Source organism: the organism of the source record quoted next, unplaced genomic scaffold, assembly GCF_019419815.1.
Source record: "Pyrus x bretschneideri cultivar Hongxiangsu unplaced genomic scaffold, Pyrus_bretschneideri_v1 Contig32, whole genome shotgun sequence".
Taxonomy (NCBI): domain Eukaryota; kingdom Viridiplantae; phylum Streptophyta; class Magnoliopsida; order Rosales; family Rosaceae; genus Pyrus; species Pyrus x bretschneideri.
In genome coordinates this window covers 2,815,996-2,835,227 of record NW_025999635.1, presented here as the reverse complement: position 1 = coordinate 2,835,227, position 19,232 = coordinate 2,815,996, and the positions used below count along the sequence as shown (strand labels likewise).

Sequence of the window (19,232 nt, the reverse complement as noted above, 5' to 3'; positions counted from 1 at the left end):
AATAGGTTCAATTTTATAGACTACCTTTTAAAATAGGTCCAATTTTTAGTGACTTATGACTTTTGAAATAGGTCCAATTTTTAGTTACTTTGAACCCATTTCAAAAAACCCCTAGTTTTAATTCTTTCTTTTTTTTTTTCTTTTTTCTTTTTTGCTGAGAATTACATAATGATTTATAAGAAACAGTTATGATCATATACACAAAATTTTGTAAATAAACTACCATGTACTTTGAGGAGGAAATCCTTAACCTTAAGGAGAAGTGTTTTTAATTAATTATATATATATATATAGATTAGATTTTTTTTGGTATGAAAATACCACCCCTTAAATCTGACGAATAAAAAGACAAATTTCACAGAAAGAGCAATCATGCAACGCAGAGTTAAGTTGGAGGGCAGAAAAAACTAATATGGTACTAAACATGGGCCAAAGTTGAGAGACTATTGCCACCATGCACCCAAAAAACATTATAATAAAATCTGGAGGGGTCCTAGTTCCCTTCTGACACGCATTTGTACACATGAAACACAAAATTTAAGAACGGGATAAGCCCTCAGGAAATTGTTCAACTAAACAAGAAAAACTCCACAGCCTTGTAATGGAAGTACTTGGTTACTACGAAATAAGCCTAACAAAGAACGCCGGGCAAATTACGAAGAAGCAACTACAGCCTCGGGGGTAGCTGCGGCAATTGCTGCCTTGGGAGGAGCAGAAGTACTCGGTTTTGCATCCTTGGCGGGAGCTGGGGCCGGTGGTGATGGCTTAAGGTGGGGAGGGGTATTGTGCTTCAACTTTAAAAGTATCTGCCTCATCCTTGAAAGCTCGGTTGGCTTTCCGGGCTTTGGTCCTTGGACAACGAGAATGGATGGCTTCTTTTCCTGATCCTTCTTCCCTCTCTTCTTCTCTATAGCCGGCACCTCATTTGGAATGAGGTCAGCAATTGCCTTCCAGTAGTTCTTGTCTACCTCAGCATGAAACTTCTCTTGATTAGCCAGGAACAGCTGAGAAACGCCAAACATACAAGTTCAAAACATATGTTAGGAATGCATATTAACTCTCTGCGTCTTCATACCTTAGATGCCAGAGAAATTGATATGGATATTAAAGGCGAAGAAAAGCAAAATGGTATGACAGAGTTCAATTCCAAAATGTTTAGCCAAAAAATACTAGATTTTAGAAATCATTAACCCGACCAAACATCCAGTATTAGTAAATATTTGCTATACAATGAAGCTTAACGGGGAAATGTTGCAGTTGTGATTTATGTAGCAAATCCTAAACAGTTGTGACCATCACATAATTGAATTCAGATACGTTCAGTCCGAGTAGAGGGAGGGTATAAAAGTTATGATCTTGCGGTAAAATTTATGAAAAACCAAGTCGAGTGGATGTGGGGAGCTATGTGTCAACAATTTGTGGCTCTTCTTTGACACCAATTTCGATCAATTATTCAACGAACCAGCAATTCAAGAATGAATGAAATAAATACACTATCAGTATCAGCTCAAAGGATCTTAATATGCATGCCAAACTTAAAATTAAGGCAGTGAGGTTAGACATCCACATTATTACTCAGAAGATCTTATTAAAAACAAAAAATAGCGCTAATCATATTTTTCGGAAAATTTAATTCGATCCAACCTTCTCCCTTTCCCTGTTAGCAGCCTTGTTGTTTTCAGTAGTGATCTTCCTCTTCTGGTAGAATCCCACCTTGAATTCATCTGCTTCCTCGATTATCTGAACCAACAACTCCTTTTCCCGCCTTTCCTTCTCCTCGAGCTGAATTGCATTCTGCCTGAATGTCACAAGAGTTCGGATTACGAAAACTCCCTTACAACCTCACAGAATTCAACCATTTATTTTTCCACCACCTTCTATGCAAACATAAAACCATTTTCTGATAGTCAATAACCACACATTGACAACAATCACGAATCTTTTCTGCTTCGAATTGAGCCCCACATTCTTATACAAACAATCGGCATGTTAAATTCATAAAGATTTCAACAAGTCTATATATATTTTTTTTGATAAACATTCAATTTAACTAGTTGATATCAGAAATATAATCACTGCTCACTAGGCATGCAATTTTTGGAGCAACAGAAAGATCAAACCAAATCAAAACCAAGAACTTTCAACCGAATTGCACAAACGAGTCAAAATTTAATTGCTATACAGAACTATTTATTCAATCGCAAACAATCGAAATTCGAAACCCTACCTCCTCCATTCTCTGAGAGCGAAGCCTTCCTCAGGCAGCATCTCCGACGGAGGCGGCAAAATCGGATCGTCGGACCCGCCAAAACCTCCATCAAAGCCCTGTCCATTCGATTCGGCGTAGATCGACTGAGGAGAAAAGGCCTCCGACGCAGGCTGAGTGGCGAAAGCATCGCCTACGGCGGAGCCGTGGAAGATTGGGGAATCGGTGGCGGAGTCCTTGAGCGACTCGGTGTCGACGAAGGAGTCGAATCGCTGGGAGGGGAGTCGGGGGTCATAACCCAGGTAACCGTCGTCGTCGAACGGGCGAGTTGACACGGTGGTCGGGACGGAGTCGTCTTCGGGCTGAGCGAACGAGGCCATGATCGAGTCAAATGTACTGACACGCAAGAAACTGCCGAGCGAAATGCTTGCAGAGGCAAAAACTACGCAGGAGAAATATCCGCGGGCTTTGAGTTGGGCTTAGGCCAGCCCATTGGGCTTTCATTAGTCCAGCCCAATACAATGTTGCCCAAGAAATAACCGAAGATCTCTCTTTGGAACATACATAATCAGTTTACCGTTGTCCTTTCTTTGACTGGTCCTTGCGCCATTCGGCCTGAAAATCCAGGGAGAAAAAAACAGCCGGCTTACACAGGCAGTTCTTGTCACTTGACCTCGATCACTTTGTGGTCACATTTATTTGGGTTGATCTTTATTTTCCTTGTTTTTTTATATCTAAATTTCTAATTAATCTAGATCTGTCTTGTGCCATTTGGCCTTAAAATCCATACATATAGAACAAAACTGCCGGCTTACACAGACAGTTCTTGTCAATGAAACCCCGACACCAACCGAATAATATAAAAAACAAGCGGGAACAGAACCAAGTACAACCCAAATAAATAGGAAGAACTAAGGCTAGATTTTATGCAAGTTTTTTTTCTTGTAAAAACTCAGCCTCTCTGGTTCATAACTCAGAGCTTTATTTCGTAGCGCACATATATGGGGTTCTCAGGTATCATTACAAGCATCTGGTCTATTACCATGCAACTGGTTCTCCTGATGGTCACTTCATCCTCGTTACATCTAAGGGGGAATGAGACAGATAGACAGTCCTTGCTTGCATTTAAAGCCGAAATCGTGAACGACCCACTGGGCATTCTTAGCTCCTGGAATGAATCCCTCCACTTCTGTCAGTGGCAAGGCATTGCTTGTGGCCGCAGACACCAGAGAGCCACTGTGCTGGACCTCCAATCAAGCCGGCTGAATGGTCAGCTATCTCCCCACATTGGAAACTTGAGCTTTCTCAGGACGTTAAACCTCCAAAACAATAGCTTCAACAACATCATCCCTCCAGAAATCGGTCGTTTGTTCCGGCTGCAACAATTACGCCTTAACAGAAATTCCTTCGAGGGTGATATTCCGGTCAACATATCACGTTGCTCTAACCTCCGCTACCTTGACTTAGGCGATAACTTTCTTGGTGTCAAGATTCATATTGAAATCGGCTTCTTGTCCAACCTTCAGGTACTTAATTTAGGAAGTAATTATTTAAGTGGGGAGATCCCACCTTCTTTGGAAAATCTTTCTTCTCTTCAGATGCTATCTTTTCAACAAAATTATCTGCAGGGAGGTATTCCAAATAGCCTTGGCCAGTTGAATAGCTTAAAATACCTTGATTTAAGAAGTAATAATTTAAGTGGGGCAATCCCACCTTCTTTGGGAAATCTTTCTTCTCTTCAGATGCTATCTTTTCAACAAAATAATCTGCTGGGAGGTATTCCAAATAGCCTTGGCCGGTTGAATAGCTTAAAATACCTTGATTTAGGAAGTAATAAATTCAGTGGGGAAATCCCACCTTCTTTGGGAAATCTTTCTTCTCTTCAGATGCTATCTGTGCGACAAAATTTTCTGCGGGGAGGTATTCCAGATAGCCTTGGCCAGTTGAATAACTTAAAATACCTTGTTTTGGGTTCCAATATTTTGAATGGTACCATCCCTCCCTCCATGTACAACCTCTCTTCTATTACAGTCATCTCGGTGCTTGAAAACCTACTTCATGGAACTCTTCCCCCTGGCTTGGGCCACACTGTATTTCCAAACCTCGAAGACTTTTCTTTTCATTTCAACCGATTCAGTGGACAAATACCAGTTTCACTCTCCAATGCATCCAACCTTGCATTATTTGGTATCTCAGCCAATAATTTTACTGGAAGAGTGCCTAATCTGGCAAGGATGTCCAATCTGTTCCGGGTAGAAATGGATGCTAACAATCTTGGAAATAATGAGGAAGGTGACTTGGACTTCCTTTCTTCTCTGGTTAATTGCACCAACTTAGAGCGTTTGGATATCAGTGGCAATAATTTTGGAGGAGTGCTACCTGAATCTCTCAGCAACCTCTCAACAAAGCTCGAGGTAATGAGATTGGGAGGGAATCAGATACGCGGAAGCATTCCTGTAGGAATTGGAAATCTCATCAACTTGGGGATACTAGGCTTTGAGGTAAACCAATTGAGGGGCCCTATACCAATCTCAATATGTAAACTGAATAAAATTTTTAGTCTGTCATTGAATCACAATGAGTTGTTCGGTACTATCCTAGTTTTGCTAGGCAATCTAACTTCGTTAGGCAGATTGCTGCTCATGTCAAACAACTTACAAGGAAGCATACCGCTCAGTCTCGGTGAATGCAGGAATTTGCAGTCTTTGAGTCTTTCTCAAAATAATCTTAGTGGTCCCATTCCAGATGAAGTCATCAGTTTATCATCCCTGTCACAGTTTTTGGATCTGTCCCACAACTATTTTACTCATTCCATTCCATTTAGAGTAGGTCTTTTGTTGCAGCTTGCTTACTTGGATCTATCTGATAACAAATTATCTGGTGAGATTCCAAGCTCAATAGGAAACTGCATAAGTTTGGAAAGTTTGCATTTGGAAGGAAATTTTTTGCAAGGGACCATTCCTGACGCTTGGAGTTCTTTGAGAGGAGTTGAAGACTTTGACCTTTCTCGCAACTTCTTAACTGGAAGAATTCCAAACTATTTAGGGAGTTTCCGCGTCTTGCGGAACTTGAACCTATCATTCAATGATTTAGAAGGTGCAGTACCAATGAAAGGAGTTTTCCAGAATTCAACTTCATTTTCTATTATTGGAAATAAACGGCTATGTGGAGGTATATCTCAGCTAGTGTTGCCACCATGCATCTCCAAAAAATCTGACGAAAAACCTAAGCAAGAAATATTTCCATGGCGAAAAGTACTTATCTCAATTGCCTGTGGGAGTGCTATTGGAGTTGTCTTCCTGTTGTGCTTTGTGCTTCTTTATCCATCAAGACAATCATTGCGCTGTGTACTTCTTTATCTATCAAGAAAATCAAGAACGAAGACAACTTCAGGACCATCATGGGATGTTTCACTCTTGAAAGTTTCATACGGTGATCTCCTCAAAGCGACAAATGGGTTTTCTTCTCGGAATTTGATTGGTGCTGGTAGCTTCGGGTCTGTGTACAGGGGAATTCTCAATCAGGAAGAAAGAATTGTTGCAGTTAAAGTGCTTAATGTTCAAGGTTCAAGAGAAAGTTTTACAGCTGAATGTGAAGCCTTGAAAAACATTAAGCACCGGAATCTTGTCAAGCTACTGACCGTGTGTTCAAGTATCGATTTTCAAGGAAATGATTTCAAAGCTTTGATATATGAATTCATGGTGAATGGAAATCTTGAAGAGTGGCTGCATTTTTCAGCTCATAGGCTACCTGGGGCCCCCATCGTGCAGGGCCATTTGAACCTTATTCAGAGGGTAAACATTGCCATCGACGTGGCTAATGCTCTAAATTATTTGCACAACCACTCTCACGTTCCAATAATTCATTGTGATTTGAAACCCAGCATCGTTCTCTTGGAAGGCGACATGACTGCTCGCGTTGCTGATTTTGGTTTAGCAAGGTACCTCCCAGATGCTTCATGTTCACTTCCTTCGCACAGAAGCACTGCAAATGTCATTAACGGTTCCATAGGCTATATTGCCCCCGGTAAGTTGGATTGTTGTTTCAACCTCTTTCTAACATGTACAAGAGAACAATTCTCTTTTTATTTCAATTTTTAACTTTATCTTCTGTACGGAAACCTGTAGAGTATGGAATGGGAAACGAGGTTTCAACATATGGTGATGTGTATAGCTACGGAATCCTGTTGTTGGAGATGCTTACTGGAAAGAGGCCTACAGATGAAATGTTCAAAGATGGTCTGAACCTGCACAAGTTCGTTCAGATAGCTTTGCCTGAACTTGTAGAAGAAATATGTGATCCAGTGCTTCTTCAAATAAAAGAAAGCAGCACTCGTAGTAATGGCTCAAGCAATAGGAATCAGGTCCAAGATGATCAAAGGCAAAGAGTTAGGAAGTGCTTGGTTATCATGGCCAGGATAGGAGTTGCTTGTTCTGCAGATTTGCCGAGAGAGCGGATGGATATTGGACATGTTGTAGACGGACTATGCCTAGCAAGGGATGTACTAACTGGAACCTGGATTCCTAGAAATCATATGATCACGGCCTAAGCAGCATGCAATCCAACTTAGTTTGTTCGAGCACTGAATCAAGGATTCGGGCCTATTTCATAAGCTTTCTTGACTCTGAGTTACCTTTGCAGAATTGCAGACATGAACAATATTGTAAGCATCAAATAAAATCAGAAACAAAAAGTAACAATTATCAACTCAAAATTGAACTTCTTAGTTGCATTTTTTGTTTCTTTATTTCTTTCCAACATGCATCATCACTTTCTCCTTTTTCTTTTCTTCGACCGCCAGTCAACTGCGACAGCAACAGACCGTGTCATCTATTTGCCCTCTGTGCAAGCGTTAACAGTAAGAACACTTTCAAAGGATTTGAAGTGTGAACACAAATACAAGATTAACATATATTCTTACTAGTATGAATGAGCATAATTTATAGTCATATTCTCGGCTGTTTGCTGCATAATTTCTTTCTGCTCTTCATTCATGGTGTGAAGAATTCAACTGATTGTCTGGCAACCCGGAACCCTTGGCCATGATGTTTAACAAAGAATTGTACTTCCTGCCAACTCATAACCTGCATTTTGATACTTCACTCTGCCTTGCGTAATTTAATCACCAGAATTCCTGCATCGCCGTGTGAGGAGGAGGAAAGGTAATTGTTGAAGTAGAGTTCAGCCAAAAGCTACGTTTTGCCTTGTGTATACCTTTCCAATGAAAAGGGTTCAGCTCAACCAACATGTAACATTTTCCTCACAGCAATTAACACTAGAAGAGTTATGTGCCAAGCCGAAAGGTCCTGTAACATTTCATGGGTCCAGATTCTCCCCGAATCTCTCTCTCCGGATTCTTTCCAAAACTGTAATCCTGCCTGTTAATGCAGATCATGCGGTTAGCAATCATCTTAATGATTAGAGTTTTGTTAAGAATGTGGAGGCCCCACTGTTCCCACCGAATAATTTTCATTCAAATTATAATTAATATTCTAACAGATTATGATATCTAAAAATTAGTATGAGTCATGAAGGCGGTGACAATGAGACCCACGACATTTCCAAAGTCTTTGAGTAACCATTTTGGACTCCAGAGTTTACTCCTGTCTGCTCTTCAACTTTCAAAGTCTTTGCGTCAACCTACAATGTCTTTCATCAAGACCTACATTTGCTGCAATTAATGTTTTGTTTCTGTTCATGTATATGTACTTCTGCTTCAAAACTTAAGCTTTCATTTGCGGCCTCCTTGATGGAGTTCCCATCCTCCTTAGTACTAGGTTTATTTTCATACGACTCTTTCCCTTTCCCTCTGCCCCCTGCTCACGTCCAGGAGGAGATGAGGTGGAGAGGCTGTCCTTGCTTGCCTCTAAAGCTGAAATTGTGATTGATCGCATGGCCGTCCTTAGCTCCTGGAATGCATCCCTCCACTTCTGTCAGTGGCCAGGCCTTACTTGCGGTGACAGACACGAGAGTTACGCTGCTCAACCTGCAATCAAGCCGATTGGAAGGCTCTGTCCTCCCACATTGGAAACTTGAGCTTTCTGAGGCTTCAACCTCCAAAACAATAACTTCAGCCACACCATCTCTCCAGAAATTGGTCGTTTGTTCCAGCTGCAACAACTACGCCTTGTAAACAACTCTGTCAGTGGTCATTTTGGAGGTGTTTTACCCAACTCTGTGGCCAATCTTTCAACCCAACTCACTAAACTCTACCTCGGAGTCAATCAAATATCTGGAAATATTCCTGCAGCATTAGAAAACCTCAACAATTCGATAAGTCTTAGGCATGCAGGCTGACCTTTCCTACTTTTTTCGGGAAGTTCCGACAGCTGCAAATACTGGCTTTAGATGGAAATAGATTATCAGGACAGATCCCTTCTTCCACAGGAAACCTCACTCAAATGTTTCTACTCTACTTATTAGAAAATAAATTAGAAGGAAGCATTCCCCCGAGCATCGAAACTGCATAAATTTGCAGTATATGGACATCTCAGACAATAGCCTTAGTGGAGATATAATTCATGAATTCATCACATAATTCACTGACTGGGAGTCTGCCTGTGAGGGTGAGTAAGCTAAAGAATGTCAATGCGCTCGACGTCTCTGGAAACAATCTAACTGGAGAAATTCCAAAAAGTATTGGAGATTGTCTGAGCCATGAGTTTCTTTACCAGCAAGGAAATCTCTTTCAAGGAATCATACAGAGACTTCCAGTTTCTCTAAACAACTTATCAGGACAGATTCCAAAAGATCTACAGAGACTTCCAGTTTCTCTTTCGAACATACATGATCAGTTTACCGTTGTCGTCGAACGGGCGAGTTGACACGGTGGTCGGGACTGAGTCAGCTTCGGGCTGAGTGAACGAGGCCATGATCGAGTCAAATGTACTGACACGCAAGAAACGTCTCTCTCACCGTCTCTGTCCGTGGCTCTTAACTGCCGAGCGCGAAAACGACGCAAGGGAAATATCCACGGGCTTTGAGTTGGGCTTAGGCCGGCCCATTGAGCTTTCATTAGTTCAGCCCAATACAATGTTGCCCAAGAAATAACCGAAGATCTCTCTTTCGAACGTATATGATCAGTTTACCGTTGTCTTTTCTTTGACCTCCAGGCCGGTTGAGAGCAAGTTATGCCGGATCCCGCATGACTAGTCTTTGCGCCATTTGGCCTGAAAATCCAGAGAGAACAAAACAGCCAGCTTACACGGGTGGTTCTTGTCACCGAGACCCCGAAAATAACCGAATATAATTAAAAGCAAGGGGTAACCAGACCAAGTACAACCCAAATAAGTAGGAAGAACTAAGGCTAGATTTTCTGCAAGTTTCTCAGCCTCTGGTAACTCGAGCTTTATTCTGATGCGCGCATACATGGGGTTCTCGTGTATCAATATTAGCATTTGATCTATTCTCATGCAGCTGTTTCTCCTGATGGTCAATCCATCCTCCTTACGTCTAGGAGGGAAAGAGGCTAGATTTTTTGTATGTTTAATGTTCTTATTAAAATATGTAATTTTTCGTATTTGCATTACCGCAAGTAAAGTCCTGCATCCATGACTGAGTCCAACAAAACTAATAACAATCTTAAGTTTTCATAGGTTTTGAAGTCGTTTCTAGAATTTTTTTCTTCTAGTGCTATCGAAAGATTGAGAGCGATTTCAGAGGGCTAGTTTAGTCTCCAACGTGTGGGCGCTGACATATGCAGATTTATCTTTAAGAAATATGATTAAAAACTAGCACAAGAGCGTTTGATTTTCGTTGCAAGACGAAGGGCTGTGATAATTTGAACCAGGACGCCTAGTGCGCATATGATCACAGCCTAATAGCACCTAGTACAAAGTATAATTAGCTTTGTTGGAAGACTTAAGTAACTAGAATAATAGTAAGTGTAGAAATATGACTCCTTGACTCCTTGAAGCCCGATAGAGTGACCAGCCGGACATCAGCAATGCTGATTGCTGCAGCTGATCACGGCCTAATGTATTAAGTAACACCTTGTTATTACCATTTCAACGTAAAAAAAAAGTTGTTATTTTTACAGTTGAGAATCAATGCTCAAATAATTGTGTTTGTTGTTGACTTTGTGGTCACATTTATTTGGGTTGATGTTTATTTTACTTGTTTTTTGTATCTAAATTTCTAATTAATCCAGAACAAGCGATAACTATGACAATTTATTTCAAGTCTTTGAGCCATTTGGCCTTAAAATCCAAACATATGGAACAAAACAGCCGGCTTCCACAGACAATTCTTGTCATTGAGACCTCGACGATAACCGAATAATATAAAAAACATGGGGGAACAAAACCAAGTACAACCCAAATAAATAGGAAGAACTAAGGCTAGATTTTTTGCAAGTTTTTTTTTTCTTGTAAAAACTCAGCCTCTCTGGTTCACAACTCGAGCTTTATTTCACAGCGCGTACACATGGGGTTCTCGGGTATCATTATTAGCATCTGTTCTATTATCATGCAACTGTTTCTCCTGATGATCACTTCATCATCCTTACGTCTAGGAGGGAATGAGACGGATAGACAGTCCTTGCTTGCATTTAAAGCTGAAATCGTGAATGACCCACTGGGCATTCTTAGCTCCTGGAATGAATCCCTCCACTTCTGTCAGTGGCAAGGCATTGCTTGTCGCCGCAGACACCAGAGAGTCACCGTGCTGGACCTTGAATCAAGCCAGCTGAATGGTCAGCTACCTCCCCACATTGGAAACTTGAGCTTTCTCAGAATTTTAAACCTCCAAAACAACAACTTCAACAACACCATCCCTCAAGAAGTTGGTCGTTTGTTCCGTCTGCAACAACTACGCCTTGGTAACAACTCCTTCAGTGGTGATATTCCATTCAACATATCACGTTGCTCTAACCTCCAAGTACTTCACATAGCTGGAAACCATCTTAGGAGCAAACTTCCAATTGAAATTGAATCCTTGTCCAAGCTTCAGGTACTTGCTTTAAGCAAAAACAATTTAAGTGGGGCAATCCCACCTTCTTTTGGAAATCTTTCTTCTCTCCATGTGTTATCTGTGGAAGAAAATAATCTGCATGGAGATATTCCAAATAGCCTTGGCCAGTTGAAAAGACTAACATATCTTTCAGTGGGTCAAAATCATTTGAATGGTACCATCCCTCCCTCGATTTACAACCTCTCATCAATTACACTCATTTCTGTGCTTGACAACAAATTGCATGGAACTCTTCCCTCTGGGTTGGGCCAAACTATATTTCCAAACCTTGAAATCTTTTATTTCTGGGGCAACCAATTCAGTGGACCGATACCAACTTCAATCTCCAATGCCTCAAACCTTTCACAGTTTTCTATCTCATTCAATGAGTTTACTGGAAAAGTGCCTAGTCTGGCACGCCTGTCAAATTTGTACTTGTTATCACTTACCAATAACCATCTTGGAAATGATGAGGAAGGTGACTTGGATTTCATCTCTTCTCTAGTTAATTGCACCAAATTAACGGAGTTTGATGTTAGTGGCAATAATTTTGGAGGAGTGCTACCTGAATCCATCAGCAATCTCTCGACAGAGCTCAACCTGCTGGTATTTGGTCGTAACCAGATACGTGGAAGAATTCCCATTGGGATCGGAAATCTAGTCAACTTGGGGGCACTAGCCTCTGAGGGAAACCTATTGACAGGCACAATACCAAGTTCTATTGGTAAACTGAAAAGGTTGAATATTCTGTATCTGAACGAGAATAAACTATCAGGTACCATCCCATCTTCTCTTGGAAATCTAACTTCAATGACCAGGTTGATTCTCATGTCAAACAAGTTAGAAGGCAACATACCGCAAAGTCTTGGAGAATGCAGGAATCTTCTAATTTTAGTTCTTTCCCAAAATAATCTTCGCGGTCAAATTCCTAAAGAAGTTATTGGTTTAGCATCCTTGTCACAAATTTTGGATCTATCCAGCAACAAGCTTACTGGATCCATACCAATGGAGGTAAGCAACTTGATGCATCTAGTTTACTTGGATGTTTCTGACAATAGGTTATCTGGTGAGATTCCACGAAGTTTAGGGAGTTGTACAAGTTTGGCATCTCTGTATCTGAGTGGAAACTCATTGCAGGGGACCATTCCTGAATCCTTGAGCTCTTTGAGAGCGATTGAGAATTTCGACCTCTCTCGCAACAACTTGTCTGGCAGAATTCCCAACTATTTGGAGAGTTTCCCCTTCTTGCTGAAATTGAACCTCTCGTTTAATGATTTTGAAGGTGCATTACCAATGAAAGGAGTTTTCGAGAACACTAGTGCGCTTTCTGTCACGGGAAATTCCAGGATTTGTGGAGGTATACCTTCTTTAAGATTGCCCAAATGCGTCTCCAAGCAAGGGTTATCTTCTAAGCTGAAAATAATTATCTCAGTTGCTTGTGGGGTTGTTGGATTGAGTTTATCGATTTTGTTTGTGATTCTTTACCGATCAAGAAAAGCAAGAGGAGTGAAGTCAACTTCAGGATCATCAATGGGGGTTTCACTTTTGAAGTTGTCCTACAGAGATCTCCTTAAAGCAACTGATGGGTTCTCTGCAGCCAATTTGATTGGTGCTGGTAGTTTTGGGTCCGTATATAAGGGAATACTCGATCAGTATGAAGGAAGAATTGTTGCAGTGAAAGTACTCAATCTTCAAAGTGCAAGAGCTTCCAAAAGTTTCATTGCTGAATGTGAAGCTCTGAGAACCATCAGGCACCGAAATATTGTCAAGCTATTGACTGCCTGTTCAAGCATCGATTTTCAGGGGAATGATTTCAAAGCTTTGGTTTATGACTTCATGATGAATGGAAGTCTCGAAGAATGGCTGCATAATTCAGCTCAACTGGGAGACAATCCAACCAATCTGCAGAAGAATCTGGATCTTATTCAGAGGGTAAACATTGCAATCGACATAGCTTCTGCTCTGGATTATTTGCACAACCACTCTCACATGCCAATAATTCATTGTGATTTAAAGCCAAGCAACATTCTCTTGGATGGTGACATGACCGCATGTGTTGGTGATTTTGGTTTGGCAAGGTTCCTCCCAGAGGCTTCTTGTCCATTTCCTGTGCACGAGAGCTCTTCCAATGCAATAAAAGGCTCCATAGGCTATACTGCCCCAGGTAAATTTTTGTGACATATATATACACACACAAAGGAGATTTCTTTTATTTTTAGCATTAAATTCTGAAGTCATACATAAAAAAATGTTTGTGTTTTTGTGAAAATAAATACACACACACACATATATTGTTTATGCTTGGACGATGTTTCTGTTTATAGCATGAGTTTTTGAAGTCACACATAAGAACCTAGCTGTGTTTTTGTGCATATAACTTAAAGAGTATGGAATGGGAAGCAAGGTGTCAACATATGGCGACATGTATAGCTACGGAATCCTGTTGTTGGAGATGTTAACAGGCAAGAGGCCGACAGATAACATGTTTAAAGACGGTATGGACCTACAGTATTTTGTTACGATGGCTCTAGCAGAACGTGTGGAAGAAATATGTGATCCACTACTTGTTCAAATGGAAGAAAGCAGCAGCAGTACTAATCCCATAAGTAATAGGGGGAATCAAGTCCCAAATGATCAAAGACAAAGGGTTGTGGAGTGCTTGACTTCCATTGCAAGAATAGGAGTTGCTTGTTCTGCAGCAATGCCGAGAGATCGAAAGGACATAAGCAATGTTGTCACTGAGTTGTGTCTAGCAAGGGATGTGCTAACTGGAACAAGGAGGCCTAGAGAGCATCTGTGATCACGGCCCCGAAGCAGTGAATCCCATGACGTGCTCCTATTTTTCATGGTGATCTTCTTAATGATGACGGGGAGGAGTTGAACGAGGGAATTGAATTTTCTTTTGTTGAAATTGTTTTTTTTGTGTGTTTAATGTTCTTATTAAAATATGTAATTATTCATATTTTCATTTCCATAATTTAAGTCCTGATCACAGCCTAACTAGCACTTAGTACAGAGTATAATTAGCTTTGTTGGAAGAGCGACCGGCCGGACATCAGCAATGCTGATTGCTGCAGCCGATCACGGCCTAAAGTATTAAGTAATACCTTGTTATCACCATTCCAAACAGAGAGAACAAAACAGCCGGCTTACACAGACACTTCTTGTCAATGAGACCCCGAAAATAACCGAATATAATTAAAAACAAGGGGGATTCAGGGCGGAGCCAAGTACAAGGCTACTCTGGGCTATATAGCCTTGTACATGAGTAGCTAGCAAGCTATGATTTATAAATTTTGGGTTTATACAAATTTTCAGCAGACACTCATCGAACTATTCTTTGGACCCGAAAATGATTCGTTCTTCTCGCTCCCTAACATCAGTAAGAGTTTTCGATTTAGAGTATGAATTCTGGGTTTCTTTATCCATGCTGCATTTTCTGATTCTTTTTGTTGTGGTGTGCTTTGTTCTTCATTTTCTTCAAGAATCTGTAATTCACGAATTGTTGCTAATTTCGAGTTTGTGAAGCTTTTCCTAAGAGAAACGAAAACACATATGAATTGTCGGCTAATTTTTGTTATGTCAAGTCATTTTCATTAAAAAGTTCCATAAATAAATTGGGTGAGCGAGGGGTAATTTTTTGGAAGAATTTCTGGATGAGTAGCGTAACGAGTTATAATTTTAAAACTTCGATGAGTGCGAAGAGATTGCCGGTGTCTTGAGATAAAATTTGGGTGTGACTAGACTTGGTTGGAGGACTGAGTCATGGATAGCTTGAAATTAATTAAACTCTTAAACTCATATTTCAAAGCTACTTCAAAACATTTGTGTCGTGTCTGTGGCTGTTGTATTGACTCTCACACTTATTTGGCAAAACCGCGTTGATTCTCCGACTCTGATATCCGAAATTTCTAATGAATTGCAAGAAAGCGATGTCTTATCCAACACAATCAAACTTGAAGTCTTTGCGTCAATTTGTTTTGGTCTGCAGCACTGAGGGCTGCTTACACACACGGAGACGTCTCTTATCCAACACAATCATAACAACCGAACAAGTGCGGGAATCGTTGCAAACTAAACCTCGTAAACGATAGCTTCAACAACAACATCCCTCCAGAAATTGGTCGTTTGTTCGGGCTGCAACAATTACGCCTTGGTAACAATTCCTTCAGTGGTGATATTACCTCCGCTACCGTGACTTAGGCGATAACATTCATGGTGGCAAGATTCATATTGAAATTGGCTTCTTGTCCAACCTTCAGGTACTTAATTTAGGCAGGAACAGTTTAAGTGGGGAAATCCCACCTTCTTTGGGAAATCTTTCTTCTCTTCAGATGCTATCTTTGCAACAAAATAATCTGCAGGGAGGTATTCCAAATAGCCTTGGCCAGTTGAATAGCTTAAAAAATCTTTCTTTGGGTTCCAGTAATTTGAATGGTACCATCCCTCCCTCTATTACAATCATCTCGGTGCTTGAAAAACTACTTCATGGAACTCTTCCCTCTGGCTTGGGCCACACTGTATTTCCAAACCTCGAAACCTTGTAATGGAAGTACTTAGTTTCTACGAAATAAGCCTAACAAAGAACGCCAGGCAAATTACGAAGAAGCAACTACAACCTCAGGGGTAGCTGCGACAATTGCTGCCTTGGGGGCAGCAGAAGTACTCGGTTTTGCATCCTTGGCGGGAGCTGGGGCCGGTGGTGAAGGCTTAAGGTGGGGAGGGGTATTGTGCTTCAACTTTAAAAGTATCTGCCTCATCCTTGAAAGCTCGGTTGGCTTTCCAGGCTTTGGTCCTTGGACAACGAGAATGGATGGCTTCTTTTCCTGATCCTCCTTCCCTCTCTTCCTCTCTATAGCCGGCATATCATTGGGAATGAGGTCCGCAATTGCCTTCCAGTAGTTCTTGCCTACCTCAGCATGAAACTTCTCTTAGTTAGCCAGGAACAGCTGAGAAAGTCAAAAATACAAGTTCAAAACAATTTGTTAGGAATGCATATTAACTTCGTACGTCTTCATACCTTAGAAGTTAGATGCCAGAGAGATCAATATGGTTATCAAAGGCGAAAAAAAACTAGATTTCAGAAACCATTAACCCGACCAAACATACAGTATTAGTAATCTTTGTTTTACAATGAAGCCTAATGGGGAAACGTTGTAGCTGAGTTTTATGTAGCGAATCCTAAACAGTTGTGATCATCACGTAATTGTATTCAGATATGCTAAGTCCCAGTGGAGGGAGTAAAAGTTATGATCTTTCAGTAAATTCCTGGAAAATCAAGTCAGATGGACATGGGGATCTATGTGTTAACAATTTGTGGCTCTTCTTCAACACCAATTTCGATCAATTATTCAATGAACCAGCAATTCAAGAACAAATGAAATAAATACACTATCAGTATCAGCTCAAGGGATCTTAATAGCATGCCAAACTTAAAATTGAGGCAGTGAGGTAAGACAACCACATTATTACTCAGAAGATCTTATTAAAAACAAAAAATAGCGCTAATCATATTTTTCGGAAAGTTTAATTTGATCTAACCTTCTCCCTTTCCCGGTTAGCAGCCTTGTTATTTTCAGTAGTGATCGTCCTCTTCTGGTAGAATCCCACCTTGAATTCATCTGCTTCCTCGATTATCTGAACCAACAACTCCTTTTCCCGCCTTTCCTTCTCCTCGAGCTGAATTGCATTCTGCCTGAATATCACAAGAGTTCGGATTACGATAACTCCCTTAATTCAGCTCAACTGGGCGACAATCCACCCAATCTGCAGAAGAATCTGGATCTCATTCAGAGAGTAAACATTGCAATCGACATAGCTTGTGCTCTGGATTATTTGCACAACCACTCTCACATGCCAATAGTTCATTGTGATTTAAAGCCAAGCAACATTCTCTTGGATGGTGACATGACTGCATGTGTTGGTGATTTTGGTTTGGCAAGGTTCCTCCCAGAGGCTTCTTGTCCATTTCCTGTGCACGAGAGCTCTTCCAATGCAATAAAAGGCTCCATAGGCTAAACTGCCCTAGGTAAATTTTTGTGACATATATATACACACGCAAAGGAGATTTCTTTTATTTTTAGCATTAAATTCTGAAGTCATACATAAAAAAATGTTTGTGTTTTTGTGAAAATAAATACACACACACTTATATTGTTTATGCTTGGACGATGTTTCTGTTTATAGCATGAGTTTTTGAAGTCACACATAAGAACCTAGCTGTGTTTTTGTGCATATAACTTAAAGAGTATGGAATGGGAAGCAAGGTGTCAACATATGGCGACATGTATAGCTATGGAATCCTGTTGTTGGAGATGTTAACAGGCAAGAGACCGACAGATAACATGTTTAAAGATGGTATGGACCTGCAATATTTTGTTACGATGGCTCTACCAGAACGTGTGGAAGAAATATGTGATCCACTACTTGTTCAAATAGAAGAAAGCAGCAGCAGTACTAATCCCATAAGTAAAAGAGGGAATCAAGTCCCAAATGATCAAAGACAAAGGGTTGTGGAGTGCTTGACTTCCATTGCAAGAATAGGAGTTGCTTGTTCTGCAGCAATGCCGAGAGATCGAAAGGACATAAGCAATGTTGTCACTGAGTTGTGTCTAACAAGGGATGTGCTAACTGGAACAAGAAGGCCTAGAGAGCATCTGTGATCACGGCCGAATTAGTGAATCCCATGACAGTGCTTGTATGTTTCATTGTGATATTCTTAATGATGACGATGAGGAGTGGAACGAGTGAAGTGAACTTTTTGCAATTGTTTTTATGTATGTTTAAATGTTCTTATTAAATATGTAATTTTTCTTATTTGCATTACCATAATTTAAGTCCTGCATCCATGACCGAGTCCTCCAGCAAAACTAATAACAATCAGTTTTCGAAGTCGTTTCTAGAAATTTTTTATAGTGAAGATTGGAGCAATTTCAGATGGCTAGTTTAGTCTTTTAACGTGTGGGCACTGGCAGATTTGTCTGTAAGAAATATCAAACCAAATCAAAACCAAGAACTTTCAACTGAATTGCACAAAAGGAGTCTAAATTTAATTGCTATATAGAACTATTGGTTCAATCGCAAACAATCGAAATTCGAAACCCTACCTCCTCCATCCTCTGAGAGCGAAGCCCTCCTCAGGCAGCACCTCCGACGGAGGCGGCAAAATCGGATCGTCGGACCCGCCAAAACCTCCATCAAAGCCCTGTCCATTCGATTCGGCGTAGATCGACGGAGGAGAGAAGGCCTCCGACGCAGCTGAGTGGCGAAAGCATCTCCTGCGGCGGAGCCGTGGAAGATTAGGGAATCGGTGGCGGAGTCCTTGAGCGACTCGGTGTCGACGAAGGAGTCGAATCGCTGGGAGGGGAGTCGGAGGTCGTAACCCAGATAACCGTCGTCGTCGTCGAATGGGCGAGTTGAACCGGTGGTCGGGACTGAGTCATTGAGGGCATGATCAAGTCAAATGCACTGACACGTAAGAAACGACTCTCTCCGTGTGGCTCTGAACTCCAGAGCGAAATGCTCGCAGTGGTAGAAACTGCGCTGGAGAAATATCGACAGGCTCTAAGTGGGCTTATACCGGCTTATTGGGCTTTCATTAGTTCAGCCCAATATTATGTGGGCCCCTTCTTCATTTTGCCATACTTGCTTTAATAGACGATGTTCCCCAAAAAATAACCAAAATTTATTTTTTATTGTTACTATGAAAACCAACTTTCTTCCACTCTAGCCATCTAGAGTGGCTTTTATTTTCTTTCCATTGATAATAGCCGCCTGCGAAAGTATGCCAACAAAGGACCGAGTGGCTTTTATTTTCTTGTCAGAGGTCTGAAAATCGAAACTTCAGGTGCTATGGGCCGAGATGTGGAATTCATGAGAGGTGGGCCAGGCAAAGACTCACCATTCTCAAGCTCAATGATTCTTAGCAACCCACTCGGCCCAGATTTACCTTTGGAGTTTGAGTTATAAGCAAGTGGGCTATCTAGTAGTCCGTTGGCATTTTTGAAGGCCCAAGGGGGGACCTGACGTGGATCGTACCAGCTTTTTTACAACGAGAGGCCATTCACCGGAAGAGTCA

At 41.0% G+C, this 19,232-nt stretch overlaps 3 protein-coding genes and 1 pseudogene across 3 annotated transcripts; 2 read left to right on the top strand and 2 right to left on the bottom strand.

Moving 5' to 3' along the window:
* Window positions 1-390: 390 nt before the first annotated feature.
* Window positions 391-2,638, bottom strand: LOC103936540 (clathrin light chain 2). The gene is made up of 3 exons (XM_009346394.3): window positions 2,228-2,638; window positions 1,645-1,798; window positions 391-1,004 (listed from the first exon to the last, which is right to left on the bottom strand). The coding sequence occupies exons 1-3, from the start codon at window positions 2,584-2,586 to the stop codon at window positions 654-656; spliced, it is 864 nt and encodes a 287-aa protein (XP_009344669.2). The 5' UTR covers window positions 2,587-2,638; the 3' UTR covers window positions 391-653.
* LOC103937479 lies at window positions 391-18,613 on the bottom strand (annotated as a pseudogene).
* Window positions 3,208-6,849, top strand: LOC103937499 (probable LRR receptor-like serine/threonine-protein kinase At3g47570). The gene is made up of 2 exons (XM_018644979.2): window positions 3,208-6,232; window positions 6,334-6,849. The coding sequence occupies exons 1-2, from the start codon at window positions 3,208-3,210 to the stop codon at window positions 6,753-6,755; spliced, it is 3,447 nt and encodes a 1,148-aa protein (XP_018500495.2). The 3' UTR covers window positions 6,756-6,849.
* Window positions 10,525-14,020, top strand: LOC103937486 (putative receptor-like protein kinase At3g47110). Its single transcript, XM_009347438.3, has 2 exons — window positions 10,525-13,319; window positions 13,540-14,020. The coding sequence occupies exons 1-2, from the start codon at window positions 10,631-10,633 to the stop codon at window positions 13,953-13,955; spliced, it is 3,105 nt and encodes a 1,034-aa protein (XP_009345713.2). The 5' UTR covers window positions 10,525-10,630; the 3' UTR covers window positions 13,956-14,020.
* Window positions 18,614-19,232: the final 619 nt, after the last annotated feature.

Bases quoted from the DNA above. Each gene is read 5' to 3' on its own strand.
- LOC103936540 (XM_009346394.3), bottom strand. From the start codon at position 2,586: ATGGCCTCGTTCGCTCAGCCCGAAGACGACTCCGTCCCGACCACCGTG. The intron at 1,799-2,227 runs GTAGGGTTTCGA...TGTGACATTCAG, and splicing joins GCTCTCAGAGAATGGAGGAG to GCAGAATGCAATTCAGCTCG. The intron at 1,005-1,644 runs GTTGGATCGAAT...GGCGTTTCTCAG, and splicing joins CTAACAGGGAAAGGGAGAAG to CTGTTCCTGGCTAATCAAGA.
- LOC103937499 (XM_018644979.2), top strand. From the start codon at position 3,208: ATGGGGTTCTCAGGTATCATTACAAGCATCTGGTCTATTACCATGCAA. The intron at 6,233-6,333 runs GTAAGTTGGATT...GGAAACCTGTAG, and splicing joins CATAGGCTATATTGCCCCCG to AGTATGGAATGGGAAACGAG.
- LOC103937486 (XM_009347438.3), top strand. From the start codon at position 10,631: ATGGGGTTCTCGGGTATCATTATTAGCATCTGTTCTATTATCATGCAA. The intron at 13,320-13,539 runs GTAAATTTTTGT...TATAACTTAAAG, and splicing joins CATAGGCTATACTGCCCCAG to AGTATGGAATGGGAAGCAAG.